The sequence below is a fragment of the Panthera pardus genome, unplaced genomic scaffold, assembly GCF_024362965.1.
Source record: "Panthera pardus isolate Hobbes unplaced genomic scaffold, ASM2436296v1 HiC_scaffold_7, whole genome shotgun sequence".
NCBI lineage: Eukaryota > Metazoa > Chordata > Mammalia > Carnivora > Felidae > Panthera > Panthera pardus.
In genome coordinates this window covers 80,970,739-80,989,476 of record NW_026527002.1, presented here as the reverse complement: position 1 = coordinate 80,989,476, position 18,738 = coordinate 80,970,739, and the positions used below count along the sequence as shown (strand labels likewise).

The 18,738-nt window shown below is 66.7% G+C and overlaps 1 protein-coding gene across 12 annotated transcripts in view; it reads right to left on the bottom strand.

Annotated features, from left to right (window-relative positions):
• ADGRB1 (adhesion G protein-coupled receptor B1) overlaps positions 1-18,738 on the bottom strand; it is an 81,468-nt gene that overhangs the window by 19,292 nt on the left and 43,438 nt on the right. For 10 of the 12 annotated variants that reach the window (XM_053896068.1, XM_053896069.1, XM_053896062.1 and 7 more), the window contains exons 18-22: positions 13,037-13,178; positions 5,035-5,138; positions 2,858-2,960; positions 2,048-2,198; positions 1,255-1,324 (exon numbers count right to left, since the gene is read on the bottom strand). In XM_053896068.1, coding sequence (XP_053752043.1) covers positions 1,255-1,324; positions 2,048-2,198; positions 2,858-2,960; positions 5,035-5,138; positions 13,037-13,178 — 570 coding nt within the window. The remainder of the gene's footprint in view (positions 1-1,254; positions 1,325-2,047; positions 2,199-2,857; positions 2,961-5,034; positions 5,139-13,036; positions 13,179-18,738) is intronic. The other 2 variants (XM_053896067.1, XM_053896073.1) reach the window with 1 other exon arrangement.

Sequence of the window (18,738 nt, the reverse complement as noted above, 5' to 3'; positions counted from 1 at the left end):
CCCGGCTCACAGACGGAGAAGCGGGCGCAGGGCAGCGGCACGGCCGCTCGGACCCACACGGCACAGAGCCGGGCTGGCCAGGTAAGGGTGCCCTGACCGCCCCAGGCTGCCCCCCACTCTCCTCCTAGATCCTCTCCCCCCACCCCGCCCCGCCCCACGCCAGCCTCACACACAGACCCTTCTTCCCGACAGAATTCCAAAATTCTGGGTCGGGCCCCTGGTCTGGCCCTCCACCTGCCCACTCAGCCCAGGCCCCACAGCTGGGGGCACCCGGTGCTCTGCTCACACATCTGGCCTGGTCCTGCCTCATCGCACACATGGTCGCCAGCCCCGCCACCCACGGTGGCCCACGGGAGCCCCGAGCCCAGCGAAGACACTATTCTTCTGCGCCGTGGCCTCTGCCCTGAGCATTCCACCCCATGCTGTCAGACAAACTCCTCTTCATCCTTCAGAACCCCCACTTTAATGGCCTCACCCTCCCCTGATCCACCCCTGACCCTCTCAGCGCTGGGGACAGTGTCCATATTTACCTCCCGGCACTCACGCTACTGGGGTTTCCGGTAAACGGGTTTTCATGTCCACTGTCCCTGCTGCCCACGTGGGGCACTGCTTCAGGGCCCAGCCGTGGCCTGTTCCTCTGGGGCTCCACAGACAGCCAAGCCCATGCAGCCTGCATCAGTCCCTCCCCTTGCCTCTGGCTCCCTGTTCCTCCCCTGTGGCCTGTAGCCACAGCTCCCGGCCTTGGTTCCTCTACCCCAACCCTGGGAATCATCACACTGCTTTTAGGATAACCCCAAGCTTCCTGGCTTGGCATTCAAGGCCCCTGGACCTCGCCCAGCTGACCCTTCAGGGCCTCCCTGACTTCATCTGCAAAATAGGCCCCCTACCACCTGCCTTGCCCTGGAGCTATGCGCCACCCCTGTCACCACAGTCATGCAGAGGTGCATACGTGGGTACAGAGGGGAAAACAGGCCACCGGAGCTGTCCGAGGTACCTAAGGAGGAGGCGCAAAGCTCCAGTGGCCCTGAGCCTCATGTTTCTCCATCCTGCTGCCCAGTCCGGGAGGAGCTGGCTGATTAGGGGAAGCAGCCCCTCGAAGAGCCCAGCCTCCAGCCCCGGGGCCCCCACCCTCTCCCAGCCTTAGGTCTCTCCTCTGTGAGACGGGCACCCAGCCAGCTGTCACCTTCTAGGGCAGTGGGAGGGTCTGGGGGAGCCGAGCGGCCTCCACCCCATCCCCACCCTGCCCCGACTCACTAGTTCATGGTGCTGTACCCTTTGGCCTTGGTGAATCCCACAGAAATGGCCACGACCAGCGCAGGGAGCCCTGGGGAAGGACCAGAAAGAAAGGGAGTCGGTCCCCCCACCATCCGAGCCCCGTCCACCCTCTGCCTCCTTCCGGCCCCACGGGTGGGGTGAGGTGGGGCACAATGTGCCTCTGAAGCCCCTGAACGGGGGGGTGACACCTAGCATAAGAGAAGGGGACAGGAGGTGGACGGGGATGAGGGCCTATGGAACCGTGGTCGTGACAGCCAGGTCAGCAAACGACATACAGGACACCGAATCACACTTGAATTTCAAATAAAGAAGGAAATATTTTGGGGGCACCGAGGGACTCAGTTGGTTAAGCACCTGATTCTTGATTTCAGCTGGGTCACGATCTCACGGTTCGTGGGGTCGAGCCCCGCATCAGGCTCTGTGCCGACAGCGTGGAGCCTGCTTGGGATTCTCTCTCTCCACCCCCCCTCTCTCTGCCCTGCCCCAGTCATGTGCACGCACACTCCCTTTCTCAAAATAAATGAATAAGCATCAAAAAAATTTCCGAAAAGAAAACACGTTTAGTACGAGCGCATCCCAAATATTGAATGGGATGTACTTTAAAAATCCGTCGTTACCTGAAATTCAAATGAACTCGGTGTCACATTTTATCTGGCAACCCTGTGGAGGCCCAGGAGGACGAGGGCAGGGCAAGGGGGGAGGGGGAGGGGCTGCAGCAGGGCGGGCCCAGGGAGGGGCAGCCCCACCGCCCACCTGCCCCGGCACCGCTCACCCCAGCCCAGGCAGAGGAAACGCTTGCGGATGAGGCGGTTCCGGAGGCGGCCGGTCACGGCCATGTAGGACTGCCAGGCCTCGGTGAGCACCCAGCAGAAGGAGGACAGGAAGAAGAAGTGGAGGAAAGCGGCCACCAGAGTGCACACCACCTGGGCGGGGCAGGCGGGCAGGTTAGGCCGGGCAGGTGCCCACTCACCTGTTCCCTGCCCGCCCCGAGTGAGGCTGACAGAAGCTCAGCGTCTGCAGCAGCAATGAGGTCAAATCCCCAGGCACGAAGCCACCGAGGGGTCCCCCGGTCCACTGCCTGTAGGAGGGCTGCTGATCGGCTAGCCGCCCCCCCCCCACCCCCCAGGAATGCTTGTGTCACCCGGGCCACAAACTGCCGGGGACAGAGCCCCCTCTCCCTCCATCTTTCCCGACTACCCAGAGATACACCCAACGCCGGCGGGAACCGGCTCAAGGGCTCTGGGTTCAGTCCACCTGTTCAGCAGGTGGTGAACCCGACACCCAGGGAGGACAAGTCACCCTCAAGCCCACATGGCACAGACAAGATCAGACGGTCTGGGCCCCAGTGGTGGGCCGGGGCCAGGCTCCTTGAACCGGCTCATCTCAGAGCGCCAGTCCGGCTGGAGACTCCAGACATCGGGTCCTGGCCAGATGACAGCTGCAGTCGGAGGAGAACGGGGCACTGTGTGTGGCCCTACGCTCTCCTCCCCGAGCTTCCTTGGGATCCTTTTGGGGGGCATCACCGTCACCCCGTCCCACCTGGGCACGCTGGGGTGTGCACGGTAGGGCAGAGGTCACCTACCTTATTGCGGGTCTGGGTCTGCCCGATGAGGATGAGGGCGTTGGAGGAGATGATGGAAAAGCAGAAGTTGATGAGGATCACAGACCGCTCTGAGCGGATGTACCTACGGGAGACAGTGTGTCAGTGCCCCACGGGGCCTCATCTTCACAGGAACTGGGGTCCTGTGGATGTACCAAGACCAGGGCACCGCCTCCTCCCTGCAGACCTTGCTGCGGCCACTGTCACCACCACCGCCCTACCCTTCCTGTCGACTGCACACTAAATTCCAGCATGCAGTCAGGTGCCAGGGAGGGTTGTGGGGAGACCCTGAGCGCAGTTGACCGTTCCCGCTGGGGACGGCTTATCCTTAGAGTTGCTTCCCCTTTTTGCGTCAGATCTTCTCCCTGTCACCGGATCCCTTGGACACAGATCATTTCTGGGCTCTCAGTCTCTGCCTGCTCCTGGTTTTCAACCTAGCTTTCCCCCTGTCCCACTAGCCCTTCCCACCCCGTTTGATCCCGACTCCGAGGCCAGAAGACAAAATGGTTCCGAGCGGGGGCTGCAGTGGCTTAGCTATACTCCAGCTGTGCAACACTGGGCAAGTGGCCCAACCCCTCTGTGCCTCCGTCTTTCCATCCGTGAGACTGGTGGAGGGAACGGGATCTGCTGCCCAGGACGGTGACTGAGATTCAAGGGGCAGGATACAGAAAGCATTAGCCCCCATCACTTTTTCTCCCATTTTCCAGGGCAGCCAGCCTCCCAGTGGCCTTGGGGGCTGAGATCCAGGCAGGTGGTGAGCAGAGGGTACAGGGTTGCCCCTCAGGGGCCATGATGCGGTCTGATGTGGTGTGTGACCTTGGGGGGGGGTCACTTTCCAAGGGGTTGGGGTCCTGACTGCGGCTCACAGGGGCAGTGACTCAGCCAGCAGAGTTCAGAAAGGAGGCGCTTTGGAAACCTTCAGCAAAACCCTCAGAACTGCAGCAGGCAGGGACGGAGGGCGGGAGCTGTCCCAAGCCTCCTTTCCCAGAAGTCTCTGGAAACCAAGGCCTCAGGGGAGGGGCTGGCCCAGTGGGCCAAGCACGCCCACGGGGATTGGGACAGATGGTCTGAGGAGGGGCTGAGTGGGAGGAGCACTGGGTGCTGGTTAGATGCTGGGGGTTTGGTGGTTCAGTGCTCCTGCCCTAGGGGAGGGTGGGGGGGGTACGGGGAAACAGGCCCACCCTCCCCCGCCTACATGACACATCGATCTCTCCTTGTTGGCCTCAGGGTTCGACATCAGTTCTGCTGCCCATGGAGCCAGACACCAAGAGGCAGCTGCAGGGCTATGGGGTGGGTGACCTTGACTCATACTCCCAGTCCGAAACCTCAGTGGGGCTCACAGCAGGGCTCTGGGGGCAGGGAGGTGAGAGCTGCCCGCAGGCGCCCCCGTGCCCGCACACACTCATGCTCGTCTGTGGCCCGCGCTTGCGCATACGTGTCCCTTATCCCAGGGCTGGGGACGGCTAGGGACTGCTGCCTTTCCCCCACCCTGCCTGGCAGGGGGAGCAGTCCAGGGGTCCTGTGACGAGGCCCCGCGGCCCGGGCAAAGGGAGTGAGGGGCAGAGAGGCCAGTGGAGGCTCTTGCCCTGAGACCTGACCCCGGGCTCAGAGAAGACCTCGCACGCCCGTGCGGCAGGACACAGAGTTTGGGGGCTGCGGGGTCCCAGGGCAGGGCGCTTGGCTGGGGAGTAGGCTGGCTGGCATCTGCCAGGGGGGGGGGCATTCCGAGGGCAGGAGGACGCGTGGCCACCTTCTGTGTGCAGCAGCGTGGGCACAGCAGAGGGCAGGAGAAAAGGGTGACCGGTCGATCCCCGACCGACACCTGCCCCACCTCTCCAGTGCTACCCGGCATCCAGGCAGCGGCCCTCAGGGAGCCCGTGGGGACTGTCGGGGAGGGAGGGGGACAGAGGGAGGAGGGTGGTGGCAGAGGTGCGGTTGGGGTGCGGTCCATCTGTGATGGCGGTGGGCAGGGGGAGACAGGGGCGGGGTGGTGACGACAGAGGGGACGGTACCGCCGACTGGGAAGGGGGCTCTGGACCAGCCTGTCTCCGTGGCCGCCCTCCAAGAAGAAGGGACAAGACTTGACCCCGGCCGCAGGGTTCCTGGGGCCCACGGGGGCCGGCCCCCCACCCCAGCCCCTGCCCGCGCTCAGGCAGCACCTCCACACGGAGACGTAGATGATGATCAGCATGAGCAGGGTGAGGGACGACACGCCACAGCCCACGATGAGCGTCACCGATGGCACGGTCCCCTTGTCCATGTTCTGAGGGTTCCAGGGCGGGAGAAAGCGGAGTGAGGGCCCGGCCTCGTGGGCGCTCTGTGGCCCTGAAGGCTGGGGGGCGGGGGTGCCAGGGTGGAGCCTTCCCTCTGCACCCCCAGCACTCCCCACCCCCCCACCCCCGTGCTGCCCCTACCCCTGGCCTGGGCAGTCCCGTGAGGGGCTTCTCCTCTCTTGCTGGAGGCGGGGCCTTCGCTGGCGTAGGTACAGTCACCTGCTGATGAAGCCTTTGCCTACACTTCACAGACCTCCCGCCCCCACCTGATTCCAGAGGAGGCTCTCCCCGTGTCACAGGCAGGTCACAGCCCCCCCCCCCCCTCCGCCACCCCGCCCCAGACAGCTCTCCCAGCCAGCATGCCTCTGGAAGGCCAGCCGACAGCAGAACGCGGGGCTCCCTGCGCCGGCCCCTTGGCTCCCGCTGCATCCGACCGGCATCCGACTGGCACCTCCAGCCTCCACTGCCTCGAACCCCGTTCCCTCCGCCGACACCGCTGCCCCGCAGCCCCTCCAGGCGCCCCGGCTTTACGCTCTTCCCTCGACGTCCCTTCTGCTCTGCCAGGTCCCTGTGTTTCACCTACCGTGCTTGGCCCGCTGATCTGCACCCCCACCCCTGCCCTGGCCTGGCCCCCACAGCTCTTCTCCAAGTGGTAGCCAGAGAATTTTGTAAAATGCCATTAGAGGCCACGTCCCTGCCCCGCTCAGAATGCCCCCTGCCCCGCTGGAAGTGCTCCCTGCCTTGCTCACAGTGCTCCCCTGCCCCGCTGGAAGTGCTCCCTGCCCCACTTAGAGTGCTCTCCTGTCGTGCTCACAGTGCTCCCTGCCCCACTCAGAATGCTCCCCTGCCCTGCTCACAGGGCTCCCTACCCACCTTGGAGTGCCCCCTGCCCCACTCAGAATGCTCCCCTGCCCTGCTCAGAGTGCTCCCCTGCCCAGCTCACAGCGCTCCGTGCCCCGCTCAGACTGCTCCCCTGCCCCACTCAGAGTGCTCCCCTGCCCTGCTCACAGCACTCCCTGCCCCACTCAGAGTGCTCCCCTCCCCCACTCAGAGTGCTCCCCTGCCCTGATCACAATGCTCCCTGCCCCACTCAGAGTACCCCCTGCCCCACTCAGAATGCTCCCCTGCACTGCTTACAGCACTCTGTGCCCCACTTGGAGTGCCCCCTGCCCCACTCAGAATGCTCCCTGCCCCACTCAGAGTGCTCCCCTCCCCCACTCAGAGTGCTCCCCTGCCCTGATCACAGTGTTCCCTGCCCCACTCAGAGTACCCCCTGCCCCACTCAGAATGCTCCCCTCCCCCACTCAGAGTGCTCCCTTGCCCTGATCACAGTGCTCCCTGCCCCACTCAGAGTACCCCCTGCCCCACTCAGAGTGCTCCCCTGCCCCGCTCAGAGTGCTCCCCTGCCCCGCTCAGAATGCTCCCCTCCCCCACTCAGAGTGCTCCCCTGCCCCGCTCAGAGTGCTCCCCTGCCCCGCTCAGAATGCTCCCCTGCCCCGCTCAGAGTGCTCCCGTGCCCCGCTCAGAATGCTCCCCTGCCCCACAGTGCTCCCCTGCCCCACTCAGAGTGCTCCCCTGCCTTGCTCAGAGTGCTCCCCTGCCCCACTCAGAGTGCTCCCCTGCCCTGCTTACAGCACTCTGTGCCCCACTTGGAGTGCCTGCTGCCCTACTCAGAATGCTCCCTGCCCCACTCAGAGTGCTCCCCTGCCCCGCTCAGAGTGCTCCCCTGCCCTGATCACAGTGCTCCCTGCCCCACTCAGAGTACCCCCTGCCCCACTCAGAGTGCTCCCCTGCCCCGCTCAGAGTGCTCCCCCGCCCCGCTCAGAATGCTCCCCTGCCCCGCTCAGAGTGCTCCCCCGCCCTGCTCAGAGTGCTCCCCCGCCCCGCTCAGAGTGCTCCCCCGCCCCGCTCAGAATGCTCCCCCGCCCCGCTCAGAGTGCTCCCCCGCCCCGCTCAGAATGCTCCCCTGCCCCACAGTGCTCCCCTGCCCCACTCAGAGTGCTCCCCTGCCTTGCTCAGAGTGCTCCCCTGCCCCACTCAGAGTGCTCCCCTGCCCTGCTTACAGCACTCTGTGCCCCACTTGGAGTGCCTGCTGCCCTACTCAGAATGCTCCCTGCCCCACTCAGAGTGCTCCCCTGCCCCGCTCAGAGTGCTCCCCTACCCCACTCAGAGTGCTCCCCTGCCCCGCTCAGAGTGCTCCCCTCCCCCACTCAGAGTGCTCCCTTGCCCTGATCACAGTGCTCCCTGCCCCACTCAGAGTACCCCCTGCCCCACTCAGAGTGCTCCCCTGCCCCGCTCAGAGTGCTCCCCCGCCCCGCTCAGAATGCTCCCCTGCCCCGCTCAGAGTGCTCCCCCGCCCCGCTCAGAGTGCTCCCCTGCCCGCTCAGAGCGCTCCCCTGCCCGCTCAGAGCGCTCCCCTGCCCGCTCAGAGTGCTCCCTACCCACGCCCCACCCCCAAACTGTGAATGCTCCCAAGGCCACTGGGCCTAGCCCTGCCCACCTTCTGCCTCTGCCTCATGAGACTGCCCCGTCACCAGGCTGCCTCCTTGTTCCCACCTCAGAGCTTTTGCACCAGACGGTCCCTCTGCCCAGAACACCCTTGCCAGTATGTCGGGGGTGGTGCCTCTGGTGCCTCTCAGAGGGGCCTCAGGCTGGAAAACAGACCCAGTTTCTCCCCCCCACGTAGCTCAGCGCAGCCCTGAGCGCCTAGCCGGTCCGTGCTTACGCACGCACCACGTGTTCGCCCCGCCCCCCGCGTGACTGCCGGCCCACACGTCCACGTCAAGGGCCACGCCGAGCCCCAGCGGGCAGGGCACCCTGCTAAGCGGCATGCTGGCACGTGGCAGGGGGACGGCACGCTTGTTGAGCACCGACCGCGGCTCCTCGGCGGGAGGGACCCAAGAGGATGGTCTCTGCGGGCCCTCCCCGGCCCGCTGCCTCTGGGCTTGAGGGGGAGCGGGTGTGCTGGGGACATGATCAGGAAAGCATGGCTGGGGGACAAGGGGCTGCTTAGGGGCCCCCACCCTAAGGGGGACACTCCTATCCCTGCTCCAGTCTGACTCGGCCGACACCGTTCAGGGCAGCTCTCAGACCCCGGCTCAGCCCGGCGCCCTGCACCGGGCCTCTCCCACTCCGCTGGCTCCTGAAGGCCCAGCCTCGCAGTTTTGCCCTCAGATGGTGCCTCCCGCCTTCCTCAGGCACCTAGAGTCGGAGCCCCCGGACAGGGCACCCACACCCACCCGACAGCGTGGGGTCCGCCCACGTGCGTGCTGTTCCTGCGGCCTGGACGGCCCTTCCCCACACTGGAAACACCACTTCCCGCCCCCCAGGCCCTTCAGTTCCGGCCTGGGTCCCACTGTTGGGGGAGGCTGGCTGTCCCTGCAGCCGGTGTCCTCATGTTCCTGAGCCCCCTTGGGCCAGGCCCGGCCCGGACGCTCAGTCGATGAGGCCGGCTGGGTGAACGGACACGGGAAGGCAGGCTCCAGGAAGATGAGGAAAGTCGTCCAAGGTCAGCCAAGCGGCCAGCAGTCCCTGGAGGCATGACCCAGGGTGCGGCTCCCACACAAACTCGTGTGTCCACACAGGGAGGTGGAGAACCCCAGGGAGGCGGGGGCTCGAGGCCACGGCCCGCACCCTTGAACTTGCCAGGTAACCCCGAAGGCCGGCTGGCCACGCAAGTCACGGGTGGCCGAGCAAGTGGCTCGCACCCGCTCCGTGGCCGGCTGCGGCCCCGACCTCCGTGGCCATCTGCCTCCATCTGCCCTCATTAGGCCTGGCAGCCACGTGCCCGCCCACTCCCTCCCCCTCCACCTGGCTCATCCGTCACTCCTGACAGCCCCGGCCCCGCAGGTTCTAGACGACGTGGGGAAGAGAAGGGGACAGGATGAGTGGGCAGGGGTCCCAGGGAACTCTAGCTCTTGTTGGGGGTTGGGGGGCCAGATTAGAAATCTCCAGGGCAAGAGATTGGCTCCGACCCACACACAGAGAGACAAAAGGTAGAAGCCAGCCGGCCTCCTGCTGGAGACAGGCTCCCTAGCCAAGTTCGGTGCCACCCCAGGGCCTTTGCACATGCTCCTCTCACTGCCCAGTGCTCTTCCTCTGACCTTCACAGGGCTGGCTCTTCCCTCAGCTTAGATGTCACCACCTCACAGAGACCCTCACTGAACCCTGAGTCTGAGCCAGCCCCTTATCTCTCTGCCCCCTCATCTCCTTTTGAGACTTTCCAGGGTCCCGGCCCTCCCCCTACCCAGGGGCTCTCTCTTTTGTCGTCTATGTGGTTACGGTGATCTCTACCACACCAGCTCCCTGCTTTCAATCTTCTCCCCGACCGTGTGCACATCTGATGCATCCTAAACACAGATTTCCTCCTTCCGGCACCACCAGGGCTCACAGCTCCCACGTAAACGAGTCCTTGTGCCACCACAGCCTAATTCCTGCCCCACTGAGGCTCGACCCCAGTCACAGGCTGAGCCCTGACCCTGGTGAGGCTAGGAACACGGTTTCAGGCACATCACAGACACACCGCCGGCAACAACCGTGCTTTCTAGAAGCCCGTACTTGCCAGGCCACGCTGAGTGCTGTGAGTATCTCACGGAGCTCGGTCCCCGCTGCAGCTCGGAGGCAGACAGCATCGCCCCCTCACAGATGTGACTCAGAGCAGTTACTCAACCTTCCAGCGGTCAGCGGCACGGCTGGCATCTGACATTCTGCTTCCACGCAGAGCTCGGGCGGGAGTGGGGGACACCTGGGCCCTGTCTCCCTTCCCTCCTTGCCCTGGCCCGGGATCTCATCTGTCCCTGGCTCCTGGGGTGTGATCACAGCACCCCATCCATACCATCATCTCTCGGCCCCGGCTCTGGACTCCGGTCCCTTGTGGCCACTCCATACCGCAGGATTCCCGGCGCGTCCACCTGCTCAGACCCGGATCCCCACGCCTGCCCAACCCCATCCCGCCCCAGCCCAGCCCAGCCCACCTCTGCCACCACCCCACCTGCCAGCTGGGCTCTTGTGCCGCCACTCCTGCTGGGATCCCTCCAAGACACCAATCCCACACCGTTCTCCAGCCCCCCCCCAGCCCCCCCCCCCGCTCCCCACTGCCCTCAGGACGCAGCCCCAGCTCGCCCCAGCCCCGGCCTTGCCACGGCGCCCGCACCCCTGCCCTCTGAGCCCCACCTTGTCTCCCGCTTGCTTTCTGCCGTCCTCACTTTGCCCGGGACGACTGTCACTCCTCTCCTCTAAGCTCAGCTGCTGAACTCCTGCTCACCCCTCAGGGCCCCACTCCAAACCTCCTCTTCATGTGCGCCTCCCGAACCACCCCCCCCCCCCAGGAGGGAAGGAGGCTGCTGCCGTGTCCCCCGCCTGTCTGAACACACATCCGTCCCCTGCATCGGACCCCGTGCTCCTCCAGGACGGGACTAGACCTGGCACGGGCCGCACCCCAGGCACTCACAGGGCTCGGACGGGCTGATGGGGTGCACGGCAGCTCAGTCCCTCCCGCTCGGGATCTCTGGGGTCACCCCTCGCTGGGGCCAGAGCCGGCCGGGAAAGGAGAGGGAGACGCTGGCAGGCGAGCACGGGGTGGGGGTAGAGCCCACCCCAGCTCTTCTGGTGCTCTGACTCAGAGCTCACCCCATGCCCTTGAGGGGGTCACACGATCAGGCAGAGCCAACTCTGGCACCGTCTTACAGATGAGGAAACTGAGGCTCGCCGTGGCCAGGCAGCTTGCCCTCGGTCCCGCGGCCAGTGGGGGAGAGCTCCTGTACCTTCCGCCTCAACTCCTTTCAGGGGGACGGGGACGGGGTCCCACCTTTACAAGCACACAGACACGCTGGGTCCGCAGCTGCCGACCCCCCTGGCAAACGAAACCTCAAACTGTTCACAGACCGAGACTCTGTGCTCCCGTCCGCCCGCCCCGGCACAGAGGCCTCCAGACGCTTGCCCCTGGAGGCACCCGGCGCAGGTCGGTGTTCCGGGACAAGTCCGGGACACCAAGCCCTCCGCTCCTGGTTTCACGGCACCACCGCCCACCCCTCACTGGAGCTCGGCCCCCGGCCCGGACACCGCCTTTCTGTGGGAGGCTCTGTCTGCAGCACACGGGGGCCCTCCCACGCTGCAGACCCTGGTGGAGGAGACACCCCCCCCCCATCAACCGGTCGCCCCCTCACAGTCATCCTGAGTAACACACGGCCACCTCCGTTCTATAGGAGGGGAAACAGCGGCTCCGAGGGGTGGAAGGCCAGGCCAGAGTCACTGTGTGTCAGGGCCAAGCCAGGGTTTCAACACTAACTCCAGGCACGCATCCCACTCCGGAACCCTCCCCTGCCCTGTGCCTTCCTCCTCATGCTCCGGAGAACGAGCAGCCACCCGGGGGTCCTGTTTGCTCTGGCCTCGCAGGGGACTCAGAAAGCCCCCAGCCCCACTGGTGACAGAAGAGGCCTGCTGCTTTAGCGCTGACGACTACCTATGCAGACAGTCACCTCTTCCAGGGAGCCCCCAGGGTGGCCCTGGCTCCTGCCCTCAGGACCCTGGCCCAGAACCAGCAACACCAACAGCCCTGTCACAGGGACAGCCGGATGGGGGAGGGTACACTGAGGTCAGGCCCAAAAGCAGAGACCCCCCCGTCCAGCTAGACTTGCCCCAGGACCTAGGGCCTTCCCCAGAAAGGCTGTAGACCCTGAGGGCACGCTCCCCAGGCCTCAGTTTCCCTGCCTGTTAATGGAAGGTTTACGGCAATGACCTCTAAGGTCCTGTCCAGCTCCATCCCCATCAGGGACCCTTGGCTGACAACGTCACTCTCCGTACCCACGTCCCACTGGACAAAGGGGGTGGTGGGCAGAACATTCCCAGAAAGGCCTGGAGCTATTTTCCACACGGAACCCAGGGGTTCCTGAGGGCAGATCTGTGATACCCCCATCCGACGAGGGCCTGCTACCCCAAACACCCAGGAAAGCCCGGTCCCCCCTCCCCACGGTCCGTCCTCCACATCTGCTGCTCAGTGATCCTTCCCCACCGGGCCTGGACCCAGGGTCTCTGTGGGCAAAGACCCCAGCCCCTTCCCTCCTCGGGGGACCCAGTGGATGGGGGGGCTTCCTGGGACCCCGTGAATGGAGCCCGGCACTGGGCAAGACGGCCCATCAGCTCCAGTGGGCCAAGCCCAGCACCCCAGGGCTCCAGCCTGGGAGCTGGCCCCAGATGCCGTCGCCATAGAAACCGGCAGCCCCCACAAGAATCATGGGAACAAAAGGGAGGCCCCTGAGAGATGATGGGGCCTTCCCCAGGAGGGCTGGGGACCGGGGCCAGACCCAGCACCCTCAGGCACTCCAGGACTCCTACCTGGGGACACGGCTGCCTCCAGAGGCCAGGGTCTACTTGGGGAGGTTGGGGAAGGTCTCCCATTTAGGTGGCAGCTCCTCCCTCTCCCAGGCGGGCCAGGACCCTGCCCCCCAGCTGAGGAGGACGCCGACCAGGTGAAGGGGGACGCCAGCTCCGCCAGGCCAAGCCTTCCCCCACCCGCCCGGCCCCCAAAAGCCTGGGCCCAGCCTGCCCGGCTCCCCGAAGGGTCGGTTCCCTCCAAGGTCCCAAGCCCCCAAGGAGAGTGGGGGAGACTCACCCATCAGTCACTGGGGGGGGGGGGGGGGGGGGGAGGGGAGGGGTGCCCAGCCCCTCCCCGGCCAGTCCCCAACTCCACACCGCCACCCACCCGGCTCCCACCCACCCGCCGTCTCCAGAGGCCGGCCCCCGGCCAGGCCGCGGGGGGCGGCCGGGCGCACGGCCCCGGGCAGGGATGAGTCCGGCCCCTCCCGCGCCAGTCCTGCGCCGGAAGCGCCCGCCCCGCGCCCCCCGCGCCCCCCGCGCCCGTCGCCCCCGCGCGGCCCGGCCGGGGTCTCACCGCGTCGGCGCTGAGCTGGGCTAAGATGGCGAAGGTGGAGAGCCGGTCACAGAGGCAGCGCGTCCGGAGGGCGTCGAGGGGCACCGTGCGGCAGCCGCGCCACGACCAGGGCCCGAGCTGCGGGGGGGCGGGGGAGGAGGGCCTGGGGGGGGGGGGCGGGACACACGGGGAGGGGGGACAGGGGCGGCGTGAGCGGCGGGCGGCCGGCGGCCCGGCCCCCTGTCCCCGCCGGCCCGCGCCCGCACCTGCGCCCGCAGCCGCGCGCCCGCCCCGCCGCCGGCCCCCGGAGCCCCGCGCCCCATGGCCGCCGCCGAGCCACGGGAGAGCGAGTCGCGGGAGCGCGGGGCGCCGGGCCCTGGCCCCGCGCCCGGAGAGCGCCCCGCCCGCCGCGCCCCCAGCGCCGGAGCCGAGCCGAGCCGGAGCCGGAGCCGGAGCCGGAGCCGGAGCCGAGCCCGAGCCGGACCCGGAGCCCGAGCCGGAACCGGAGCCCGAGCCGGAGCCGGAGCCGGAGCCGGAGCCCGAGCCCGAGCCGGAGCCGAGCCCGAGCCGAGCCCGAGCCGAGCCGGGGGCGGCGGGCGGGGCGGGGGCGCGCCGGGAGGGGTGCCGGGGCCGCCCCCGCTACTCCGCCCCCGGAGCCCGGCTCGGCGCTGGTGACCTTGGGACCGCCCCCGCCCCCGCATCCACCTCCGCCGGGCTGGTCGCCCCCCGGTGTGCGCCGCCCGAGGCCTGGGACAGAACAGCCTTCCCCGCTGTCTAGAGGCCCCTCGTTGCGCCTTGCCATTTAAACACGGGGACTGAAGGACTCTGCGCACCGGTCGCTGTGGATGCGAGTCCCCCACCCTTCAAGGCCGGCCCGCGGGTCCGGGAACTTAGGAGCCTCCGGCTGGCACACCTGGTCCTGGGCTGGGCCTGCCTTCCCTCTGCCTGCCGGCCGCCCGGCAGAAGGCGCCCATGGGGCGCGGGCCCCGGGTTGGGGAAGGGGGGCTCCGGGAGGCCTGAGGGGGCCAGACTGCAACTCGGCACTTGAGGCCCCACAAAGCTGCGCGTGCCCTGCCTCTGAAGCCGGAGCCGCAAAAGGCCTGCCCTCTCCCCAAGTAACTGGGGCCCCGTGCCTGCCCCCAGGACTTTCGGGGAACATTCTAGGTCTCGGCAGCGAGGGTCTTCCCAAGGCCCGCCCCGGAGTCCCGCTTCAGCTTCACTTCCTCGGAGCCGGAAAAGAGCCACCGAATGCCTCCAGAACCTTCCGCTCGCCTGCTTCCCCCCCCACCAGCCAGCTCTCCTGTGTGCGGGGCAGGCTGGGGGCCGAGCCGCTCCCTGCCCAGTGCTCCCCACAGGAACCCTGACCACGCGCGCGTGCACGCACAGACACTCACACACACCCCCCGAGTGCCACTCTGCTAGCTGTGTCCTAGCTGTGTCACCTCGGGAAGGTTCCCGTCCTCAGCCCTAGCTCGCTCCCTCAGCTCTAAAACCGGGGGGCAGGACAGCCCAGAGGGTGAACACTCTTGAGGCGCCCGGCACAGGGCTGGCGTCTGCAGGGGTGCTCAGGCTCCGGAGCTGCAGGTACCGGAGAGCCCAGAGTCTGTGGAATTGGAGATGTTACACAACCCCCTTCCAGAGCTTCAGGCCCAGGGGAGAAGGGATATATACTCGGAGCTGGGCCGGAAGCCAGGGCCTGGGCCTTTGTCCCTTCTCCTCCCTGGGGGGTCGGGGAGGACACGCCCCCTTTGTACCCCGGAGGAAAACTGAGGCCGAGGGGGCTAGGCCCAGGAGCCAGCCCTAGGCTCTGCGGGCTGCATTGCCCCGGGAGTGCCCCCCACCCCCAACCCTGTGCTCCAGCCAGGCTGCTCAGTCTCTGAGTTCAGTGAGAAAAGAGGACGCCCCCAAGGGTTGGGGCCCTCCATAAAATAAACGCAGGAGTAGCCAGAGTAGCCATTAGCCCCGGGGGAGCGTGGCGGGGGGGGGGGGGGGGCAAAAATCAAAGCCTACTGAGGCTACGGCAGACACCTCTCCTCTTCCTTCCTCCCGAGAGGGAAAGACCCCTCACCGCAAACGAGAACCGACGATGCACGATGGAAGGAATGCCGAGGGAGTCCCGGGGCTCCCAGTGACACCCCAGGTCCAGCCTGGTCCTCCCCACACCATTGGCCAGAGGTTTGTCAGGGCCTCGCTGGGGTGCCCTGGTGCACCCCACGCCCCCCCTGCATCCCCCAGCACCGCGCAGGACCAGGGCTGCGGGGCGCGAGGCCCTGGCTGACCCCAGCCTCTGCCCCTGCCGTGTGTCCCCGCTCCTAGCAGGAGCGGCCTGTTCTCACGCCTGGGGCTGCGTGCGTAGCTACAGCCTTGCAAGCGCCAGCCACTGACCAGACCCCGAGACGGCTGACGGCACAGGCAACGCGCTCCGAGAGAGAGTCCTGCAGGCCGTTCCTGTCTGGAGACAGAGCCCGACTGCTTGTCCGTGACATTAGCCCGGCAGCTATTCGGAAGAGCAGGCGTCTGTGGCCGGCCTCCCGAGCTCAGGTCACGGCTGTGCTTCTCACGATTCAGGCCCGGACACGGCCTCTGCTCTCGTGCACTGAGCAGAGTCGGGCAGGGGCGTGGGGGTGGGGGAGAGACCTGGAACCCGGCTCTCTGCCTGGGAGGACCAGGCGGGGACAGCTCCCTGAGGCCTGGGGTGAGAGGAGTCGGGCTGGCTGGGGCCGGCAGCCTGGCGGGTTCCCAGCCGGTGCTGGAGAGTCTGCAGGGCGCCAGGCTGATGATAGCTGCAGGCCACCTCCTGGGAGAATGGCCTCGAAGGGCTCCTGATGAGGACGCTAATTAGCTTATCGGCCTCTCAGAGGAGGGGGTGAGGGGCCGCTGCCCACTTTGCCTGCCCGGCAGCCTCGGGCCACGGAGGGCACAAGAAAACACCCACGCCCGCTTCAGAGAGCCTCCCTTCGGGCTGCCAGTCCAGGAGGCCGGCAGCTGGTGGCGGATCCGGAAGGCGCCGGACCTGGAACCAGGGGGCCGGGGCTCATCCAGACCCCGCAGGGCCACGGGGCACGCTCCCTCGGCTGCGCCTCTCCCCGGCTCCGGCAGGCCCCCGTGGCCTGTATCAGGCTTGGGCTCCTGACATGCAGCACAGGGACAGGGACCGTCTTCCGGCTCCCTCTCACACGTGGATAATAACCGCGCCCTGTGCGTTTTATTTTAAGCTTTGCAGTAACCCTCAGCTCCGCTGTGTAGATATAGAAGCTGAAGCCCAGAGTAGAGAGAGAGCTGGCCCGCCCAAGGCCCCAGCCCAGGCCAGGGAAAGAGGTTGCTCCGATGGTCAGCCAAGCCTGCCATGCTGCCCTTCACACCAGCCAAGGACTGACATCGAGCAAGACAGGTGGCTGGGTGGCCCCTGACCCGAGCACCCCATCGGCATCCTAGGCACCCCCCGACCTGGGAAAGGCCAGGGAGTTCTCGGCGCTTCTGGCGGCAAAACCTCTAGGAGGCATCTTCTTATACCTCAACATCTGGGAGCTCTTGCCACACGTGACCGGAATCCTTCCTGCCTCGGGGACACCTGCTCCCATCTCTGCAACACGGGCAGGTCATTGCCTCCTCCTGCACACAGCGACCGCACTGGGAGACCGTTTGCTGCCTCTTGTCTGAGCTTCAGAAACTCGGAATACTGGGTCATGGAGCCAACCCCCCACCTCCCTGAGCCCAGGCCTGAGGAATCTGGGTCACTGACACCTGCCCCTCCCCTCACCAGGCCCAGGGTGACAGAAGGAGCTGGGGCAGTGGCACCTCCCAGGACCAGGAGGGCGGGGGGGTCCAGGGGTTAGAGCAGGAGCCCCTCCCTGCCTGGCTCGAGGGGGTCGCTGGGCCCCTCGGATCGGGGCTCCCCTAAAACGGCTATGTCTCCTCCATCAGACCAGGGCTCCCAGGGCAGAGCCACGCCTCCCTCGTCGCACCACCGACGTGCTGCGAGGCCAGGCTGGTTCTGCCCCTATGGCCCCCACGGCCACCACGGCTACCATGGCCACCGTGGCCACGGCCAGCTCCCAGCCCCCGCAGCCAGGCCGTCCCTGACCCACAGCTTCCGTCTTCGGGGACCTTCTCCCATCACACACTCCACACTGCTCACGGCTTCGGGGTCCTGTTCGGCCTCCTCCTCTGGGAGGGCAGGCCCGGGCCCAGCCGCTCGGCGTCGGCACGCAGTGGGGGTGGGACGGCCCTCTGCCCCTCTAAGCTCCCGCTGCCCGAGGTCAGCCTCCAGGCCCCGCCGCCTCCCTCCCACACCTGCAGCCGGCCACTCAGCAGACCCCACTGGCCTGCTTGTAAGAGGCACCAAAGTCTGACCGCCGCTCGCCGCCCCCCGAGGCACCACCCTGGCGGGACCCCCACTGAATCTCCCGGCCACTGTGGCCGCTGCCCCCCCACAGTGCCAGCGCCACGCCGTCCTCTGCTCAAGCTCCCCCAACCCCCTCCTCCCTCAAGGACCCCCACCCTCCCAGAGCTGACCCAGCACTCTGACCCTCCAGGGCTCCCCTCTGGCCACTTCTGGGCGCTGGACCCCAGCTCCCAGTGCAAACCCCCACCTCGTTTCATGCTTAGTTCGGTGGGGGGCCACCACCTCGTCCCTGCGTCCCACGTCAGAGCGCCTCAGAGAAGACAGGCTGTCTCCCATCCGCCACGGGCCTGGTCCCCAGCCTGGCTCAGGCAGCACCCCCAAGGCACCTCCCCGGGGCCCCAGGGTGGGTGGGAGCCCAAGGGGTGTCAGAGACCCTGGGAGGAGGCTCAGCCTGTGGCCCCTGGCCAGCACCCAGCCCACGAGGGGGGAATGGGGCAGCCAAGGCCGGTCCCCCCTTGGGCAGATCCCATCCTGGCCACTCGGAGCTGAGGTGCCCCTCCTGTAAGTGGGCACAGATCCTCACCCAGCACCCTGTTCGGGGAGACACAGGGACACACGGCCCACAGGCCTGGCGCTCTCATGGTATATCAGGGCACGGTGATGGGGAGGGTGTGCCGAGAGCCCCCACCCCCACCCCCGTCCACTGCTCCAACCAGGGCATTCGCTGCTGGTTCACGATGCCTCCTGCCAGCCCACGAAGCAGCTCTGTTACAGGACTGTGCCCAGCAGGGTCCCCTGGGGTTTGATGGGCTAATTCGCACCAGAGTGTAAATGACTCACGGGTGTCCTCCCACACAACAGGAAGAAGGGAAGAAGCCAGAGTGGCACAGCGCAGCCGGATGGGGCAACAGGGAGCAAGCAAAGTGTCTCTGCAGGTGGGGGCTCCTAGGGGCTCCTCAAGGCTTCTCAGCCTGGCCTCGGAGGTCCTCAACAGCCAGGCCTCGACTTGTGCTCCCCAAACCGACTATGCCAGGCCCAGGCCCTGCTAAAGGACACTTCACCCATCAGGAGGCCCACCTCCCACCTCTGCCTCTTGACTTTTGAGCCATAGATCAAGGCTCGTGCTGAGTCTCCTCCTCCAGGGAGCCTGCCGGGATAGCCTATGAATTCCTGAGCATTGTGCCTGACCCCTCCTTCGGGTCCTGCCCTGCTTCTGTGCTGAGACTCCCCTCCTGGGTCCTACCTCACCCAGCAACCAGAGCTCATCATGACTCCCAAGCCCCCTGGGCCCGGCAGGAACCGCTGATGACCCAGAACACAGAGAACACAGCTGCCCTCTCCTGCTTCCAGGCCTTGGTTGTGGCCGGTGCCTCTGATC